A 21163-nucleotide genomic window follows, 5' to 3' on the forward strand; every position below is an offset into this window, starting at 1 on the left:
AAGAGCTCCCTCGACACTCAGCAGTAACAGTGTCAGCAGGGAAGCTAGTTTTCTAATGTATGATAAATTGATTGTTATTTATGAATTAATATATGCTAATAGAGTTGCTTGAATGCAACCCTGTTGTTCTTAGAGTCAATCAACATGAACAAAGACAAATTAATTATATGCAAAGGATACAGATTTGTCCTTATCTGTAAATAAAAAATTAAACCTTTTCACAAAAAAAAAGAAAAAAAAAAGTCAGAACTACATTAGTAAAAAGATAGTAGTTCAAACAAATATATATATATATAACTTAATACAATTAATATTTAATACAATTTGCCACGGCTCATAACTGCAAAATAACGAAACAAATTGAGCCTTAAGTAATGATGTTTTAATATTTGTCACTTTAATTATGTCACGTTCCTCTCCTTGTTGCGCCGCCAGCCTGACGGATTTGTTTAATGTGTCCTATCACATATTACATGACAGCTGTACATGCGTGTAATGCACATTATTTTCCGCACAATGACTTGTGCGTAAAATACAGACTCCTCCATCATTACACAAAGGCAGTCAGCTCCTCTATCAGCCAAAGGCCCTTTCTTCTTTCTTCACCTCTAAAACTCCAGGCAGGTATTTCACGGCTGGTTGCCTTTTTAAATCCATTTCCCCCGAATCTCCTCTCAGCTCTGTGCTGTAGCGTTTTGTCCGGTTATTTGAATGGAAATGGGAGACTTTGTTAGAAATGTTCTTTGTGTGTGTGAGGAGCGCCTCTGTGGTCAGAGAAGGAACTGATAGATAGAGCAGACGGCACAAAAACAAACAACTGTGGATTGTGGCTTAGAGGTGACAGTGTTGCATTAAGAGATCTTTATCGTGTTATCATTAGTTTTTATACTATAGGAAGGTGGGAATATGAAGAAAAGAGGGCATTATGCAGTATATTTATTACACTACAGCACTAGTAAATGTAGATTGGTGGGGTTGTTGTGTGTGTGTTAAGGTGGTTGAAAGGATTTGTATGAATTACAAGGATAAGAATCAAGGCATAAGAATAAAAATAATTTTGACTTGTCACTAAAATAATTTATGCATACGTAAGAGAATTTACAAAAACATATATTTCAATATGTTGTTTCATTGAAAAAAATAAAAAAATAAAAATAAACAAGAAATATAGCTGCAAATCATTGGACCAGTGTGCTTTGCTTAACACGGAGCACCAGGCAGAGGACACGTATTTAACTTGATAGCAAGGAGTGCTTCCAGTGTGACAATGCACTCACAAAAGCATTAGTCTGCATGTTAGCCGATTAGAATGTGAAGCCAACGTAACTGCCGCTAATGCTCACTGGTAGCCTGATTAGTAGAAGAGCCACATTAGCAAGAATGACAAATGTTTAGCTTGCCAACCGATTAGCATGCTAAGCTAAAATAGCATAAGACAACAAACACAAACCTGATTGATTTCAGAAAGGTTATTCTCTGTAATGGGAGCAAATATCAAAAATCTGTTATGTAATTTGGACAAAATTGGACAACATTTGTTGGAGGAGTAGTAAAAAAGCTGTTTGTCATATACTTCAAAATGGTGGACAAGCAAAATTGTGGAAAATGAAAAAAAAAAAAAAGAGAGATATTTTTGGAATCCGCATAAACCAAAGAACGCAATGACACCAACAAAATAATGTCAAAATGCTGGTCTTGGCGAGTATTCACGTAAACACAGTCAGTTATGTTTTAAGTTAACTTAAACAGTTGAAAAAGAAATGCATGTGTAACAGTATAATGGATTTGTGTGAGAGGTCTTAAAGTGAAAGCAGCCTGCTGTCAAATTATGAGCTAACACACAAAAAAAATCTATAAGCATTTTTTCCCCATGGTATCAATGCCAAAATTATGGCCAGTGAAAATTCTGAGAGGCTAATAACTTTGGTAAACCACTAGCCACAGTGGCTGGTGAGCAAAAAATAAATAAAAGCCATGAAATCTGAAAAAATTAATAACCTGTAGGTGGCGCTGTCACCAGAATTGCCCGGGTAAATCAAAAATATATATATTCAGCACTTTAATACTTTAAAGTCATTTATGTTAAGTCATTTAATGTCATAATTTATTTATTTTTTCATGAAAATGTTCCACCCACTTTTGATCCTTAAAATGAAAAAAAAAATATATATACTGTATATTGTGTTATATGACTTTTACAATCTATTGCTGAAATTTACTCTGGCACATTTTCATTACAAACAAAATTACAAACACTTTTTCGAATGGGCACTAAATGTGCCACCATTTATAAATTGTTAATTTTTTTTTTTAACCATTCACCATTGATCACTTGTTACAAAAATGTGTAAAGGCCTTTTCACACAATTTTTGATGTGACCAAATAAAACAAAACACATTCATAAGCATGTTTTCATATCAAAACTTTTGTACACCAAGTTGGTGTGAACAACAAATCATTAAAGTTTGATATTTTGAACTCAAGTGTGAAAGACTTAATAGAAACGCATTGTTTTGTTTAAATCACTGAACACATTTGAATTGACTTGGTGTGAATAAAGTCCAGTTAAAGGACTCTTTGCAAGATCTTTGATCTTTTGATCTTTATTTATTGTGTGTGTCTGTTTTCTCCACAGAGGCGTCTATCCTAAGCTATGATGGCAGTATGTATATGAAGGTGGTGATGCCGACGGTAATACACACAGAAGCAGAGGACGTGTCTCTGCGGTTTATGTCCCAGCGTGCCTTTGGCCTCTTGATGGCTGCCACATCACGTGAGTCCGCAGACACACTGCGACTAGAGTTGGACAGCGGCCGTGTCAGACTGACCGTCAATTTAGGTATTGTATTCTGCTATATTTGACATTCTCTCTCTCTCTACCATTCTCTCTTCCTCGATCGTCCGTTATTTATTATATTTGCAAGTTACTGGATGTTATCATCTCTCTTACACTACAACTAAACTGTTGTTGTTGTGTTGATCTGCATGGATTGCTCCAGTTTGTTTTTCGTTCTCTTGCTTTGTCTGCGGGTGATGTGGACCGACGCGCTCTCTCATCACTGTCTCACGTAACCTCTGACCTCATGATCGAAGCAACACATCTGCGGCAGTCATTCTCATACACATGCTCATTGATTTACTCGCATTGGAGAAACAATGGTTTAAAAATCTGAGTAATTTGATTATTTAAAATCTTATGAAATGAAAGCAGCATTTATATTAGGGCTGGGCGATATATCTCTATCTATCTATCTATCTATCTATCTATCTATCTATCTATCTATCTATCTATCTATCTATGTGTCTATGTGTCTGTCTGTCTGTCTTTGGTGAAAAAAGTTTGTGAAAATCTTTTTTTTTTATAATAAAGTTTTTTTATGTTTCAAATTGTTTTTACAAAATGAAAACAAGAAAGAATTCTAATCACTTTAATTTAAAGACTTCAATATGACAATACATAGTAATAAACAACAAAATATACCTATATGCATTTGTGTCCAAAAGTCTGAGACATTATTCTATTTTGCATTTTTCTATTTTAATAAAAAATTTGTCCACCCTACAAATGATAAACATACAATATTTATCAAAAAGTTCTTTGTAAACTTTTTGACACAAGGAATGGGTGTGAAACTTGCCTACTGGCACAGACAAGAAACTAAATGGCCAAAAAACAAAAACAAAAAAACAAAAAAAACATGCTAAAGTCATAGTGATATACACATATATACATATAAAATATATCACCCAGCCCTAAATGATATGCTGTGGACAGGACTGCCCCTTGTGATACTTTTTCAGTATTTGTGTCTGCTGTTTTTCTTATGGTAAGGTGGTTTTAACAGTCAGGTGCACATCTGCACAACAATTTTGGTCACGTTATCAGGAAAATATGTATCCATCCCCATCCCTCGCTCTTATCGGCATTTATCATGCCTTGTTTAAAGATGGTACTCAACCCTTCAACGGCCTTTAGCCTGCGGCCCTGTAAGCAAACAGCCCGAGACCAGAGCATCCAGCACACCTGCAGCTCGTGGCCACAACACACACACACACACACAGTCATTTCTACTAACATCCACCCATATGCACACCATGTCCAGATGGAAGAAAGGGCCAGATGATCCATATCTTAAATATATTGCAACATCAAAATTAAAAGTAATTTCAGTAAATTCAATAGTCAAATCAATTAGTTTTAGTGCTACAATTTGTAATTTTCCATTCATACAGTTAGTGTAAATAACCAGAACATTCAGTATCCATTGCACTAGTTCAGTATATTGTCTTAATTGAGATGACTGTCTGTTTATTTTATTTTATTTATATATATATATATATATATATATATATATATATATATATATATATATATATATATATATATATATATATATATATATATATATATATATGAAGAACATGCTACAAGTTTGTGTGGTGCTGGTGCTTTTTGGACCGAGGCTGTTTGCTCCCACTTTTCTGTTGCGGTTGACGGCACATGATAAAAATGGCCATATGGATTCCAGCCCAGATAACAGTTCCAATTATCATAAAAATCTGCAGTTCTTTGTCTAATTCCTCTTACAGTTGGTGACCAGTAATTTGGAAGATAATTAACAAAGAAAGACAAAGAATACCCAGGTTGATGAATCCATTTGGCTTAAAGCAGGCAGCCATTTTAAATGGATTATTACTATATTCATTAAAATCTGGCTAGTCTGGATGCTCAAAATGAGAGACAATAAGAACAATATTTAGATACAGCCAAAATGTTTTGAATTTTGTAGAAATCTTCCTTAAGAATGGTTTACTTATAATTGTCTCTGCATGTTAAGCTACATGTTAATAATAACACAAATATACACATTTAACATAGATACGTTGGATCAAATTGGCAAAACGAGTTACAGTATATCAGAAAATATTGTCCAGAATGTTCAAACAGCTGTTGGAAAAGAGTCCAGAATGGCCGCCGCTTCATGTGCTCGTCCCCAGAAGGTGGTGTTTCTGTTGTTGGATGTCTGCAGCTGTATCCTTGAAGGATGCGATTTCATCTGTCACTTGTTCTTCCCCATCTAGACTGTGGCAGGATAAACTGTAACACCAGTAAGTCTTTATTCAGTTTGTTCTACTCATTTCTTAACCTGTCGGATTTTTTTTAGATGAATGCTGTAAGAAACTCAGTCCTTAGCTAATGAAATTATGTGTTAATTATTTTCCATATACAGTCAAAGTATTAGCAAATGTTTTAAACAGTGTTGCTAACCTACACTAGCAGTTAAAAGTTTGGACTCAATCGTATGCATTCTTTATTATAATCTGGCCATATTTTAGATTAATAGTAAAGTCATCAAAGCTATGATATAACACAAATAGAAGTATGGCAAAGTGTTACATAAATCAAAATCTCAAAATATCTTATTTGAATTTCTCCAAATTTAACACTCTTTGCCCAGAATAACTAGCTTCATGAGGTGTATCATGGGATGCTTTTAAACAGCCCTAAATAACTTCTCTCGTGTGCTATTTTTCATTCACCGCTCCACAGCTCAAACTTTCTTGAAATGTTACATTTCAGTTTTAGTGTCTTAAGCTGTGTCCGAAACCGCTCCCTATCCACTATATATAGTGCACTACATAAAATATAGAGAGACAATACTATATAGATTTATATAAATAAGTACAAATTTTGTTTTATATTATTTATTATTATTAAAAGTTTAATGCGTTTGACTAACAGTAATAAATACATAAAATGATGTACACATGTTAATGTGTTTATTCTTGTTTGCAGTTTTTTAATAGTATGTAATGATTATGAACACAAATTAAGCATAACAAACGGCCTAAGCCTTTAAATCAAAGGGTTTTTAAGTATATGACAAAGCTAAATTAATAAAGTCCAAACTTTTGATTGGTAGTGTACATCCTTGTCCATGTTTTATATGCTGTTAAAATGTTAATATTTAAGCTTCTTTTTTTTTTCTTTTTTTAATAATGCAGTTTTTAAAAAAATTGTAATGCTCTTCTGGAAAAATATAACTGCTCTTACTCATCTAAAAGTCTCCCGTTCCTCATCCCATTCTTTAGCAGAGATTTGTGAGGTTGTTCCCCCTATTTATTTATTTTTCCTGTGGAGCACAAATGTCTGGTCTCAAGTAAAATCCCATTCATTTTCTCCAGAAATAAATAGATTTTAATCAAATTAATACATGCCTACCATAAGTTTTGTAGAAAGTTGTTTTGATTTTATCTTCAACAACCCAGCAATAAGATTGTTGTTAACATTGAAAATGTTAACAAAATAAATTGGGCTCAGCTTTAATGGTTTACTTTCGTAAAGCATTGCAAAATACATAAGTTACTATTTCTACGCACTTAATCAAACATTGCTATTGTCAATAAAAGTGATTACATTTAAGTATACTTACATTGGTAACACTACAATAAGGTTTCATTAGTTAACATTATTACACAGCATTTGGTGAACTAATAAAATATTAAACTCAGTCGAATCAATATTTTGTATACAGTTATTTAATTATGCCATCCAGTATCGTGGACTCGCTCTCTCGTTTCATACAAGCGCAGCTGCTGCCATTTTGTGACTATTGTTTTATACACTGTTGGATTATGAGATACAAACAGGTATGATTTTAAAACAGTTTAATCTGAAATCACGTTCAGTGATTCACATTTAAAGTGCTAATAAAATTCTTAGACTCAGATCAATATTTTGTGTCTAATTATTTACTTATGTGACAAGTAGCCGTGTAACAAGTGGAAGAATGTACATCCAGCCGGTTGCTGATGGAATCCCCCAGCCCCCTCATCACCCTGTCGGGGGGTTATTTTGAGAGAACAACCAGCTGGATGTACATTATCCCTTACTTAGTTATCTACATTTGTTAACATGAACTAAAACTGCACTTCTGTAACATTTATTAATCTTTGTGGATGTTAATTTCAGTATTTACTAATGCATTATTAAAGTCAAAAGTTGTATTTGTTAACATAAATGAATGCATTGTGAAGTAACATGAACAAACAATGAACAACTGTATTTATATTAACTAACATTAACAAAGATTATACAGTACAAATACAGTAACGTATTGCTGTAATGTATTTAATATATTAACTAATGAACCTTATTGTAAAGTGTTGGCACTTTTTTTTTTATTATTATTTTTTATTGTATTTATTTATTTATTTTGCTCTAATCAAATGTTGTAACATTATTCCGTTTTTAAAGCTGTTTTGCTTGGTTTATGACATGACACTACAGATGTTTTATTTTATTTTTAAATCTATAGAGAACATGTGAAAGATACGTCTTGAATCAAGGCAGACTATCTTAGTCTGCAGTCATTGTAACACTCCACTGAGTAACAGTTCGATAGTGTTCTGTGTGAATCAGAATAGTCTTCCTAGTCTTCCTTCGCTTGTGGCGTCAGAGCACCAAATCATCCATTGAGTCACATTCAAATCTGAGGAGGTCTCATTGAAGACATTTGTTCACTATTAAGTATAATTGTTATAATGAAGGGAAAAGACTTTGTGTCTCTATAAATGACAGAGAAAAACAAATGTATTGCTAAATTAAAGTAATTTGCTATAATGTGGTGTAATTTAATTACCGTCATTGCTCAAGTGTTACGTCACCATCAACCTTAAACTAACTTAACTAACTTATAAAAACTCTAAACTTGTGTAGATGTGTATAAACACAGGGCAGGTCGTTTAGATAGTCGTCTTTGTAGAGCTTGTTTCAATTAAAGGTTGTTGTTTATTAAGCTAATTCTCCAATTAAAAGCACAATGGCTGTAAAGAAAGAGGTAATACAGTAACCATTTTAATTCTACAGTGCATTTAGAGGGGCACTTTGCCTCATGCTCTAATTTGAAGTCTGAAAAATCTATATATTTGAGCAGTTTATGTTAATGGTGCCAAATAAATCTGTACAACAATCAGTGCTTTGGGCTAATTCTACTCAGTCTTTATTAGTATATTTGTATGAGTGCACTCTTAAAAAATAAATGCCTACTTCTATGTTTGGAGTGGATTACTAGCATATAACACATATAGGGCACATAGCACTACAGATTACTAGCATATTATATACTTAAAGGGTTAGTTCACCCAAAAATGAAAGGTATCCCATAATTTACTCACCCTCAAGCCATCCTAGGTGTATATGACTTTCGGTAACCCTTCCTTTTACAGTCCCCTAATTACTAGGTATTTACCTGGTAAATATATGGTAAGTTATAGTTGGTTATTGGTAATTACCACAGGTAACATGTATGTAAATGCAGAGAAACTACAAACTAATTACTAGGTATTTACCAGGTAAATATATGGTAAGTTATAGTTGGTTATTGGTAATTACCACAGGTAACAAGTATGTAAATGCAGAGAAACTACAAACTAATTACTAAGTATTTACCTGGTAAGCATATGGTAAATTATAGTATTTTAGTGTGTACTTACTTAAGGTGATTAGTATGCAATTACAGAGAAACTACCAGGGAAAAAACACCACTGTTAAATATCAACTCAACAAAGTACTGTGTACTTGTTACCTGTTTAGGTTGGTAATAACTCAGATTTAATTGTGTACTTCCCCAGAATGTAGGCAGCCAATTTTTAGAAACACCTCCAGTATTACCCATCAATTCAAGTTAGGTTTGTAGTTATCCTAGGGTTATGTTGGTAACAGTCCATGTTTATTTATTACTATCTTGAAATTAAGACAGTAGTTTCCAATAAATTACCTTGTCTTACATAGTTGTTGTTCATTGCTACACCCATTTATAGAGGGTTTATCAAATAATTTACCTTACACTTACCTGGTAACTACCCCGCAGGAACAGTTTTCCCTAATGTCATGGCACATAAATACTGGGTATGTTCTTGCAGATGTTTTTACAATTTACTCAGTAAGTAAAGTGCAACTGTACTGTAAAATGAAGCCTTGTTTATTTCCATGGTATTACCGGAATTGTACCATATAACCTGATCATTCCCTTTTCCATATAGTCACAATTTTTTACCTTGTATGTCCTGCAACGTTACCAAGGAAAACATGACAATTTACTCAGTAAGTAAAGTGCAACCGTACTGTAAAAGGAAGCCTTATTATTTCCATGGAATTACTGGGATCTCACCCTATAATCTGTAATAGCTACGTAGCTATTACAGATTATTGGGTAAGATCCCAGTAATTCCATGGAAATAAAAAGGCTTCCTTTTACAGTACAGTTTCACTTTACTTACTGAGAATGTTCAACGTGATCTCATGAGAATACGTGTGTATTTTTACGTAAAGTGTAATTCTACCATACGTACATTTACTTACGTTTTATACACACAGAAACGTATAATACTGACGTATTTACAGCACTAAAATGTAAAATGTTTACGTATTAACAGCACAAAAACGATTAGCCTACATGCAGTTAAACAAGAATACACTTTAAAGCCTTAAAAAATACCTTATTTAATCGTTTAACCATTTTAATATTTAGTTTATTTACAGTGAGACAAAATGCGTTTTCTCCAATATAAAAATAATACACCAAAACCCAACATAAATTCACAAAAGACATCAATTTTATTATACTTGATATAATCCAAATCTTTAGAATCCATACGTTTGCAAGAAAGAGATCCAAATTCAGCCCTTTATCCTAAGGCCGGTGACACACTGGCTGCGTGGCGTGAGCGTGGCGTTTCTGTTGCGTGTCAGCTGCGTGGCGTGTGCGTGGCGTTTTCCATGTCTTTGCACACCAGAAGCGTGTCTGACGCGGCGCTGCTGCTGCTAGGTGACATAAGATAAGCCTCATTGGTGATATATTTGACATATGGGGAGAGAGTTGTGGAAGGATACTTCATGTTAAACATAAATATATAGCAGCAAAGACAACGTCGGCAGTGTTAACGGCAAAATAGGCTACAGAATATTTCGTTCTGTATTGACAGGTGCAGTATTTGAAAATCAATATTTTTTTAAATTGCATTTATATTTGCATTTATGTCAAACCCTAGACACTTTCAAACATCAAAATGACATTTATTAATATGTATTCGTGTCAAAATGTCATATAAATATCTTTTCCTATTCAATTTTGCTTGGAAACGCTTCCAAGACGCTTGCGTGCGTCGGTTCTATTTCTAGCATGCACGCGTTTTCCGCGCGGCTCGTGCCGCGCCTGAGTCGCGCGTGTCACGCAGGCAGTGTGCAAGCTCTAACCTGTTAACATGGGAGCCGAAATAAAAACGGACACGCCACGCAGCTGAGACGCTTACGCCACGCATCCAGTGTGTCACCGGCCTAACTGTCAAATCCCGCGCTCGTGATGAATTCAAATTCAAAAATTGTGCCCTCAAGAAGCGTTACGACATGTTTTACGGCAGTGATATCAAACGCTCATTGGCTCTCGCCTGTTCGTCCATGTTCGTCACAGATTGCGACATGCCGTATTTCAGTCGGTAAACTACATTAAATGTAGTACATTTGAAATGGAGAAGCGCGCGCGCCTTCACACAGAGCGAAGCCGGATTAACATTTTCATGGATTAATAACTTAAATTCTGCTCTGTACCTCATTCAAAACTATTATATACTGAAAGAGAGGACTGTGACTGCAACACATCGTCATGTGAACGACTTTTGGTACCGGTTTTGACATTTTCGCAATAAATTAATTATTGTGATTACACGTATGTTGTTTTTCTTCATAATTGTAGCCTATGTAGTTTTCTATCTTTGACAATTACGTATTAATACTACGTATTAATGAGACCAGGCTGGAATGTTTTAGTTAAGTTGCAGAACACACATTGTAAAAGTTTGTGATTTCAAAAATATTTAAGCAGTAGCAAAGGATGTGGTAAGAGTCTGGTAATACAATAGAAATAAACAAGGCTTCCTTTTACAGTACAGTTGCACTTTACTTAACGTTACTGAGTAAATTGTCATGTTTTCCTTGGTAACGTTGCAGGACATACGAGGTAAAAAAATTGTGACTATATGGAAAAGGGAATGATCAGGTTATATGGTACAATTCCGGTAATACCATGGAAATAAACAAGGCTTCATTTTACAGTACAGTTGTTATTACCAACCTAAACAGGTAACAAGTACACAGTACTTTGTTGAGTTGATATTTAACAGTGGTGTTTTTTTTCCCTGGTAGTTTCAGGGATGTGATTTTTCCGGATTAAACGTACAGTATGGGATTTTTTCTCCACTAGGGGTCGCTAACCTATTTACAATAACAAAGGCGTAGTTTGATGACGCAACATTTGCTAAGAATTATGGATCTTGTCGTCAACGTCAAGCCGACCGATCTAATAATGTTTATGGATGACTGAATACATCGATGCTTTTATCATGACTGTGATATGAAGCAGTTCGGGATTGCTAAGAGACAGCTATCAGCTCCAAACGCGACGCGAGTCCCGCGGATATAAAAGGAATATGGACATTTCATTCTACCGAACTACACGCAGAATTACTACTCACAGGTCAGTTTATTAGACAAATTAAACTTGTGAGGTAACGCAGCGCTGTTTCACTTGGTCTAACATTACACTAGCACACTAAACTGCATTTGAATGTGTTGAAATGTATGTGTTAGTCTGTCTGTATGAGACTAGCAGTAAGCTAGATCAACATTAGAATAACATACAGATCATATTCTGACATTTTATCATTGTTGAACTATATAACATTGATTAGTTTTATGTAAATGTGCTCACCTGTTTAATAAAGTAACGTTACATGTAGGAGCGGTCGAAGTCTCGGACGTGGAGCTCTCGTTTATATACTGTCTATGGGAGCTCTCGGCATCTCGAAAATACCGCGCTGATATTGATTCTCGTTTTAGTTCTTTTTTATCCAAAGTCTGCTTGCCATGGTCCATAATGTTTGAACGAAACAACAACATCGTGCAGATAGACATTGCGAACTACAGTGGTCCACGTCTGTCGTCTTGGTTACTATCAGAGGGCTCTGGTTCATAACTCTGGTTACCATGGCAGCACGAGCGGAAACCAGGGACAACGCGGATATGACGCCATTGACTGCGACAAAACGGAAATAAAGAAACGTCCCGTGTCTTTGAATTAAATTAAAATTTCTCCTGGTTTGAAAGTTGTTGGAAACAGTCGGGATAATGTAAGTACACAACTAAAAAAATATATAACATAGATATAGTGATTTTTGCTATTTTTAAAGCAAAAAAGTTACATATTGTGCCTTTAATCCGGAATTCCAGATTTTCCGCCCTGAAAATGTGACCTACGTGAATCATGCAGATCTGTAAAAAAAAAAATCTCACAGCCGTCACCATGGTAACCCGGGACGGAACCACAATCGCCGTCCCCGCGCAACAGGGCCACACCGGGCGGTTTTTTCACGTCATTTTGGGTGACAAATTCATCTGAAGCCTATTTCATAGCTTAATGTGAGGGACAGAAGTCTATTTACATCAATAAAGTATACGGAAACTCGTTTTCCCCAGGGGGGCATGGATTTCTATTATTTTGAAGGTACCCCCGGGCGCCGCCATTGGCTAGCGGTCCCCCACCTGCTGTTAGCATCCCATTGACTCCCATTCATTTTGGCGTCACTTTGACAGCGAATAACTTCACATCTGAGGCGTTTAAAGACTCCATTCGTCCATTATTTATTTCTAAAGAAACACGAAAATGTATAAAAGGCTTCATTACCTTGTAGCTTACGTTATGGCCCCGTAGAAGCATTTTTTGTAAAAATAGGCTAACGATTGCGTCATAGCCACGCGACTCTCTGTCGCACAGTAGGAAATTACCGTATGGACAGGAGGAGAAGCGCGCGGGCAATCGGGAGGACGTGGAGGCAAAATGACAAAGTAATTAATCAGAACACCTACTAAAAGTTTCTCCTGCTCCTAGCTCATAGACAGCTCCTACTCACACTCTCCGTCTCTGCAAGTCTCGGAAGGGAATGATTCAGATTTCTCTTGGCACAGCTACTAGAAGACAGACGGTTTGCTCACGTCACATCTACGGCGTCAAGCTCAGTTTGAGTCTGCGCAGTACGCTGGACCCCCAGGAAGTAAGAGTTTCTAATTGGCTTCACTTTGTCTCCGTTGAATCCAATGGGGTCGCTGTGTCAATTTCTTTTACTGTCTATGGTTTTCCCTCCTCTGCGGCTGTCATTCTCCATTCAGTATTCAAACAGCGCGCGCGCCTCTTCCGGTTACAGCAGGATGCACGGTAAAACCAAGGGTGCAGGGATTTGTATTATTTTGAAGGTACCCCCGGACGCCGCCATTGGCTAACGGAACCCCACCTGCAGTTAGCATCCCATTGACTCCCATTCATTTTGGCGTCACTTTGACAGCGAATAACTTCACATCTGAGGCGTTTAAAGACTCCATTTGTCCATTATTTATTTCTAAAGAAACACGACAATGTATAAAATGCTCCATTACCTTGTAGCTTATGTTATGGCCCTGTAGAAGCAGTTTTTGTAAAAGTAGGCTAACGATTGCGTCACAGCCACGCGACTCTCTGTCGCACAGTAAGAAATTACCGTATGGACCGGAGGAGAAGCTCGCGCGCAATCGGACCTGGAGGCAAAATGACAAAGTAATTAATCAGAACACCTACTAAAAGTTTTTCCTGCTCCTCGCTCATGGACAGCTCCTACTCACGCTCTCCGTCTCTGCAAGTTTCGGAAGGGAATGATTCAGATTTTTCTTGGCACAGCTACTAGAAGACAGACGGTTTGCTCACGTCACATCTACGTCGTCAAGCTCAGCTTGAGTCTGCGCAGTACGCTGGACCCCCAGGAAGTAAGAGTTTCTAATGGGCTTCACTTTGTCTCCGTTGAATCCAATGGGGTCGCTGTGTCCATTTCTTTTACTGTCTATGGGTAAAACTCTCCAATAATATATCCACATTATAATGCTTGATCTGTAGAGAAAAGGCTGTGGATTTGCATACAATGACTTTATTTTGTTGGAGTTTGTTGCTGTTTTTAAACGACTCGCTACCGTGTGCCTGTTAGATCACACACATCACAATGACTATGAATCGGCATCAAACGCACAATAACTGGAATTTAAAACTGTGAAGAAACAAATGATCAATAAACTGTTGGACAGATATACACTAAGATTTGTGCGATCTACATTTCTTCGCTTTGTGCCGTGAACTTTTAAATGCGCACTTGTGCAGCGCTGAACACTGTGACTCCATGTTGCTTTGAGCACATCATTCTGCGCCCGCGATGCGCATACGCGCTTTGTGCGCTCTGTTTTAAAGCGTTTCATATTATCATGGTTTCGCGCACTGAAAGATTATTAAAAGCCTATATTTTTGTATACCTAGCCTGCACAATACATTTAAAATAAGCATAATTTAATTGTATGTTATTTCTGTGTAGTAGTGTAGGCTATATAAAGAGAGAGGTGGTGATGGAGCAGTGGACAAGACACTTGCTTTTGATTCCCACTGTTACACATCCACCAAATAAGTTGTGCTCATGACATAATAAGTTGGATGTTGCACATTAAGCAGTTTAAGTTTGGTTTAAAAAAAAATGTAAAAAGATATATTTAATTTTTTTAAATTTAAATAAGTTGTTGTCATGTGTCATAAAAAGTTGGATGTTGCACATTTAGCAGTATAGGTTTGGTAAAAAGATAATATTTTTTAAAATTCAAATAAGTTATTGTCATTGTTGTTATAATTATTATTACTACTATTATTATAGAATGGTGTTGATGGCGCAGTGGATTAGACACTTGGCTTTGATTTCCTGCGGGCAGTTCAGTTCGGGCTTTTTTGTCCTTAGCCAATCACATGCCTGTAGTTTCTCTGTAATTGCATACTAATCACCTTAAGTAATTACACACTAAAATACTATAATTTACCATATGCTTACCAGGTAAATACTTAGTAATTAGTTTGTAGTTTCTCTGCATTTACATAATTGTTACCTGTGGTAATTACCAATAACCAACTATAACTTACCATATATTTACCCGGTAAATACCTAGTAATTAGTTTGTAGTTTCTCTGCATTTACATACTTGTTACCTGTGGTAATTACCAATAACCAACTATAACTTACCATATATTTACCAGGTAAATACCTAGTAATTAGGGGACTGTAAAAGGAAGGGTTACCTGACTTTCTTCTTTCAGATTGGAAGAGCCAGGATATTTTTTAATATAACTCCGATTGTGTTTGGCTGACTTGAGGGTGAGTAAATTATAGGATAATTAATTTTTTTGGGGGTCAACTAACCCTTTAACATTTCTGCAGAGTGGATATGCTGTTCCACACATACCTCAGCCATACTTTGGTTTTGTTTCATGTTTTCACCTTTTTCTGAGTAACAGCAGTTTAAATAGTTGATTTGATACTTGACTGACTTATCACTGAATTATTGACGTTCTCAATGTACCTCACTTAAAATATTTTGTGGTCTATCATCTTTATGACAGAAGTTTGAAAATGCATACCAAAAGATTTTTTTTTTTTTTCACATACGAGTGTGTGACCTTTATACATGGTATGATTTATTAAAATGATGAGAAGCCAGAAATTTGATTTACAATGCTAGTGTGTGTAAACACTAACTGACACACATCATTCTCAGGTAAAGGCCCGGAGACATTGTATGCTGGCCAGAAAGTGAATGACAATGATTGGCACTCAGTCAGAGTGATGCGGCGGGGTAAAAACCTCAAACTCATGGTGGATGATGATGTGGCAGAAGGTACGAATGCAGTATAAACTTAACAGACCATAAGCATCTGCCCCCTATATAATGCATTAGTCCATCACTTAGTCCACCTCCTACTCTTCTTTCACAGGTCAGATGAATGGTGACCACACTCGGCTGGAGTTCAGTAACATTGAGACCGGGATTCTGACAGAACGGCGCTTTGCCTCCACGGCTCCATCCAACTTCATTGGTCACCTGCAAGGCCTGAAGTTCAACGGCCTTTTCTACATCGACATGTGCAAGAACGGGGACATCGACTTCTGTGAGCTAAATGCTCGTTTCGGCATGCGCTCCATTGTGGCCGATCCTGTTACCTTCAAGACCAAAGGAAGCTATCTGGGTCTTGCTACGCTCCAGGCATATAGCACCATGCACCTGTTCTTTCAGTTCAAAACCACCTCGGGTGACGGCTTCATTCTCTTCAACAGTGGAGACGGGAATGATTTTATTGCTGTGGAGCTTGTCAAAGGGTGAGTGGAAGAAGAGGGTTCAAAGTATTTTTTATTCCATTTTCCATATTTTATTTTTTTATTTGGCTATTTTATTGAGGTTGACATGTAAGGCTGGTAATCTATCCCATAAAGAATCCATTCTGAGGAGTTGGGAGGAACATGGCTAAAAGTGTGCTCATTTTATACAATCCAGGGGCCTTATTCACAAAACATCTTAAGGCTAAAAGTAGCTCCTAACTTGCTGATTTAGGTGACACTCTTAAAAATGATGGGCTTGTCAGTCCTAATTTTTTGGACTCCTAAATTTTTGCTCTAAGAGTATTTCACAAACCATTTTTAGCGCTAAATCTGTGAAAAGTTAGAGGTAGATAGGCTATAGGCCTTGGGTGCTGAGACTTTTCTTAATAATAATAATAATGTTAATAATGCATTTTTATAATGCACTTTTCTTAAACCGGGGACACACTTAACGACTGTAAGGCCTAGGGCTGGGTATTGACACAGATTTCACAATTCGATTCGATTTCGATTCACAAGCTTGCGATTCGATTCGATTTCGATTACGATTCGATTCGATTCAATATCGATTATTTTGGATATCAGGTACAATACATTGTAAATTTTCTCAAGGAAAACTGGAAAATAAAAGGGAAAAAAATTATTGTAAACTATGGGAGTCAATTGTAGCCTTTAGGCTTCATTAGCCTACTATAATATTGAAGGTAAAAATTAACTGATTTGTATACAAACACTTAAAATACACTTTTATTTATTTTTATAAAAATAAAGTTATATGAAAATATAAAAATTTAAATGGTGGCTGTCAAAAACTTTCCAGATTTATTCAAACATGCATTAAATAATGAAGAACAATAAAAATTATAATGATTATGTAATATGGTGCATATATTTAGCAAAATGCTCCTCTCTAGAGTTAATTTTTCTAGCTGACTAACGAGTTTATGGTCACTGGATATGGTTTTTCTGAGGTAGCTGCTAAATGTGACGTTACATGACATTGTTTACTTACGTCTTTCCACGGTTGAAACACTGATTGAGCGATTCCATGTGACATGATACGGACTTCGATAAGTTGTAGGCCCTACTCTATCTTTTAACACACTTTCAGATGCTCATTCGTGTTTATTTCGCGCAGTAACTGGTGTTATTAATGCGGAAGAGAAGATCATGTGCGCTCCGCGTTGCTGCTTCTCTTGAGCTGAGCCAGAGCGATCTCACGCCCCACAGCGCCAAAACGGTAATTATGTTTTTGAATTTCGTAAGAAAATGGACGTAATTTGAAATCTGAGACTTTGTTTCATATCAGTAATAACAAAGCACAAAGATTATTGCGATTTATTGGATGGGATGCGTGCATCAATATAGCCTACCATTATTTCATCAACTGAAAACAGGATGACTAATCGATTCTTGGGATTTAAGAATCGATATCGTTTCGTAAAAATGAGAATCGATTAAAATCGAGAAATCGATATTTTTTACCCAGCCCTAGTAAGGCCAATTATGAATGTAATTTGATACTTACGACTGATCATGCCAAAACGCGCCAGAGACAGTTGCGTTCAGTCAGTGTTCACAGTCGGTGTTTAAAATCTGCTGCAGTCGTTGGAAACGGTCTATAAGTAGGGATGTCCCGATCAGGTTTTTTTGCCCTCGAGTCCGAGTCCGAGTCATTTGATTTTGAGTATCTGCCGATACCGAGTCCCGATCCGATACTTGATACATAAAAAAAGAATAAAGAAGAGCGAAAAAACAGATCCAGGATGTTCCTTATTTTTTATTTAATTCACCTTATTTTAACATTCAACAACTCTGTTAACAAACAGAGCACTTCTGTGAGGTAGCTTGAACAATCAAGTAATACATAAATTCTTCACTTTTGGACTTTAGTGCAACAGTAAATATAAAAAAAGTCTAATATATAAACAAATAGCACCTCAACTTAAAATACCCGGCAGGCATGTAAACAAATAAAAAATAAAAGTGCTACAGTGTTTGCAAAGCCAGTAATGTGCTTTTAGGAACTGCACTCCTAACTCTTACGCCGGTTTCACACTGCACTGTTAGCAGAGCGTGCAGCGCGTATTTTTTTCGCCGCCCATGTTAACAGATTAAACCAGGCTTTAGAGCATTCACACCGCGCGCAGAGGCGGCGCGGCAGTGCGTAGCAGAGCAGCAGTGCCGCGATCGTTTCGGCGCCGAGTCTATTTTTGCTGCGCCGCTTTTGCTGAATTAAAGTGACAATACATTGATCATGGCCAAAATACACCGCAGTTTTATCCAAAAAGTGCATTGATGATATCTATTGTGTTTTAAACAGTCAATCAAATGACCAACAGCAATTTAAAAAGAAAACAAATGTCCAAAAACAAACTTGTTGCCAGAACAATAAAAACAAAGATGAACCAAAAGTTATATGAAATTATTAATAAAATAAGCTTCTTGACAAGTCTTTTTTCTTAAATGTATTTGAAAACGAAAAAAAGCAATGCCAACTTATCCATTATAGAGTGTCTGTAGCCTACACAACCCGCGGTTCAGCCGCGCGTGACAAACAAAGCAGTGTGAAAGCAAAACGCGCGTGTCCTGCTCCTGCTCACCATACGCACTGCTCCTGCGCTGCTTACGCTCTGCTAACGCGTGCAGTGTGAAACCGGCTTAACTCTGTGCCACCGCATAACTATAGATGTGTTAAAAAATAATGAGAATATATACACATATATATCCGAGTCCTGATCGGGAGGTAACGTCCGATTCCGATCGAGTCTGAAAACACGTGATCGGGCCCGATTTCCGATCACGTGATCGGATCGGGACATCCCTATCTATAAGTGTTCAGTGACGTGCGGTCTGGGTAGGCAAACTAGGCACTGCCTACCCTGCCAAAATTCAAAAATAAAATTGTTTATTAAATAATAAACTTGTATTTGTATTTTTACTGTTTATTATTGTGATTTATATATGCAATATGTGTGTTATTCCAGTTATTTAGACGTTATGATGACAAATGTAGCAGTTACGCATAATCAAATATAAAACAAATCGTAGAATAAGCAGTGCTTTTACTGTCCATTCATTGCAGACGGCAAGCGAAAAACCCATGTTGCGCATGCGCACTTCGATCCTGTATTCTTTAACATGTACGTCAAAAAGCACAACTCTGCTGTGCCTTTGGACGTAAATATGGTATGCCCGTAACATCTCCGTAACATATCAGACATGGACCAATTAAAATCGAGATATTACTGGACATTTGCGCAGCTAACGTAATTAACGTTACACCACAGCTAGCCTACATGCCTAATCCCCGCGCCAAATTCAAAGCCAAAATGACAGCACCGGAGTTAAAAGGCCGTCATCAGAGACTTTGCAAACTGAAGGCCCGTAAAGACGAGTTTTACAAAGCTGTGATCGACGTCTTCACGAGGAAAGGCAGGGCGGCGGATGAATTTGATGTAGGCTACAAATAATCTACCGATTGGTGAGTCAAAAACTATTTTGGGCGTAATATTGAATTGATAAATATGGTTGAATTTATGCAAGCCATTTGCCTTCATATTCAGTGTGTGATTTTACTTTTACTTTTGGCCGCTGTGCAACAATAAGGATTAAGAATGGTTGCATTCATTCTAATGCTGGAGTGGACATTAACTACCGTTACCCGTGGTGTGTGCATGTGCCGCGCTTGTGTGTGTGCGATGTGCGTGCGTGTGTGTGAGTGTGTGTGTGTGAGAGAGAGAGAGAGAGAGAGAGAGAGAGAGAGAGAGACTGAGAGAATACACGCGATATACATCCTGATTTGTACATTTCTTGATATGCCGCGCTTGTGCGTAATGTTTACTGTTATTATGTATTATTAATTATTCAATAAATCAGGTAATCTGGCTTTCATAACTCAGTGCCTAGCCTCTTTAAGACATCACCGCACGTCACTGTAAGTGTTCAGTTCAGTCTTAGAATGTTTCAGCTAGTCGTTAAGTGTGTCCCCGGCACTAAACCCAAAGCAGTAAAATAAAACAAAAAGCAACAATAAGAAGAATGCAAAAGTAAATTAAATACAACCTTAAATAACTGTGTCTTAACCAACTTTTTAAAGTGTCCCAAAGTTGATGCATTTCTGATGGTGAGAGGGAGCTCATTCCATAACCTGGGGGCTTTAAATGAAAAAGCTATTTCCCCCACGATCTTAAGTTAACATGAAGGCTGATGAAGTAAAAGAGAGTTGGCAGAACGGAGATGAAAAAGGAGTGTATAAACTAATAAGATTGCAAATATGCGCTGATGCAGTCTCATGTAGTGCTTTATATGTTCAAACTAGAATTTTAAAATCAATCCTACCATTAATAGCACACGAGCAGCAGAATTTTGAATATACAGGGAAAGTATTCATACCCCCGGTAAATATGATCAAAAATGGCTATAAAAAATAAATCTTTCATTCAAATTTTTTTATCTTTCGTTCAAAAAATTGGCAAAATTCTAACCTTTCATTGAAGTAAAATAATTCAAATTGGGAGGGAAATCACATTATGAAATAAATGTTTTTCTCCAAAACACGTTGGCCACAATTATTCACACCCTTTTAGTAAATACCTTTTTGCAATCTCCTTTTGCCAAGATAACAGCTCTGAGTCTTCTCCTATAATGCCTGATGAGTTTGGAGAACACCTGACAAGAGATCAGCGATCATTCCTTCATACAGAATCTCTCCAGATCCTTCAGATTCCCAGATCCATGTTGGTGCTTCTCTTCAGTTCACTCCACTCATCAGGTCAGGGAACTGGGACACTCATGGCAGATGCTTTTTGTGCTCCGAAACACATTTTTGTGTTGATTTTGATGTTTGTTTTGGATCGTTGTCCTGATGGAAGATCCAACCATGGCCCATTATAAGAT

At 36.7% G+C, this 21163-nt stretch overlaps 1 protein-coding gene across 1 annotated transcript in view; it reads left to right on the top strand.

The window, feature by feature from the left end:
• The window catches only part of nrxn3b (neurexin 3b), a 436638-nt gene that overhangs the window by 154390 nt on the left and 261085 nt on the right, over positions 1 to 21163 (top strand). The window contains exons 10-13 of the mRNA XM_084091093.1: positions 2637 to 2840; positions 5084 to 5110; positions 15666 to 15785; positions 15883 to 16264. Of these exons, the coding sequence (XP_083947219.1) occupies positions 2637 to 2840; positions 5084 to 5110; positions 15666 to 15785; positions 15883 to 16264 (733 nt within the window). The remainder of the gene's footprint in view (positions 1 to 2636; positions 2841 to 5083; positions 5111 to 15665; positions 15786 to 15882; positions 16265 to 21163) is intronic.

This window comes from Abramis brama (assembly GCF_963993115.1).
Source record: "Abramis brama genome assembly, chromosome: 18".
In the NCBI taxonomy this organism is placed as follows: domain Eukaryota; kingdom Metazoa; phylum Chordata; class Actinopteri; order Cypriniformes; family Leuciscidae; genus Abramis; species Abramis brama.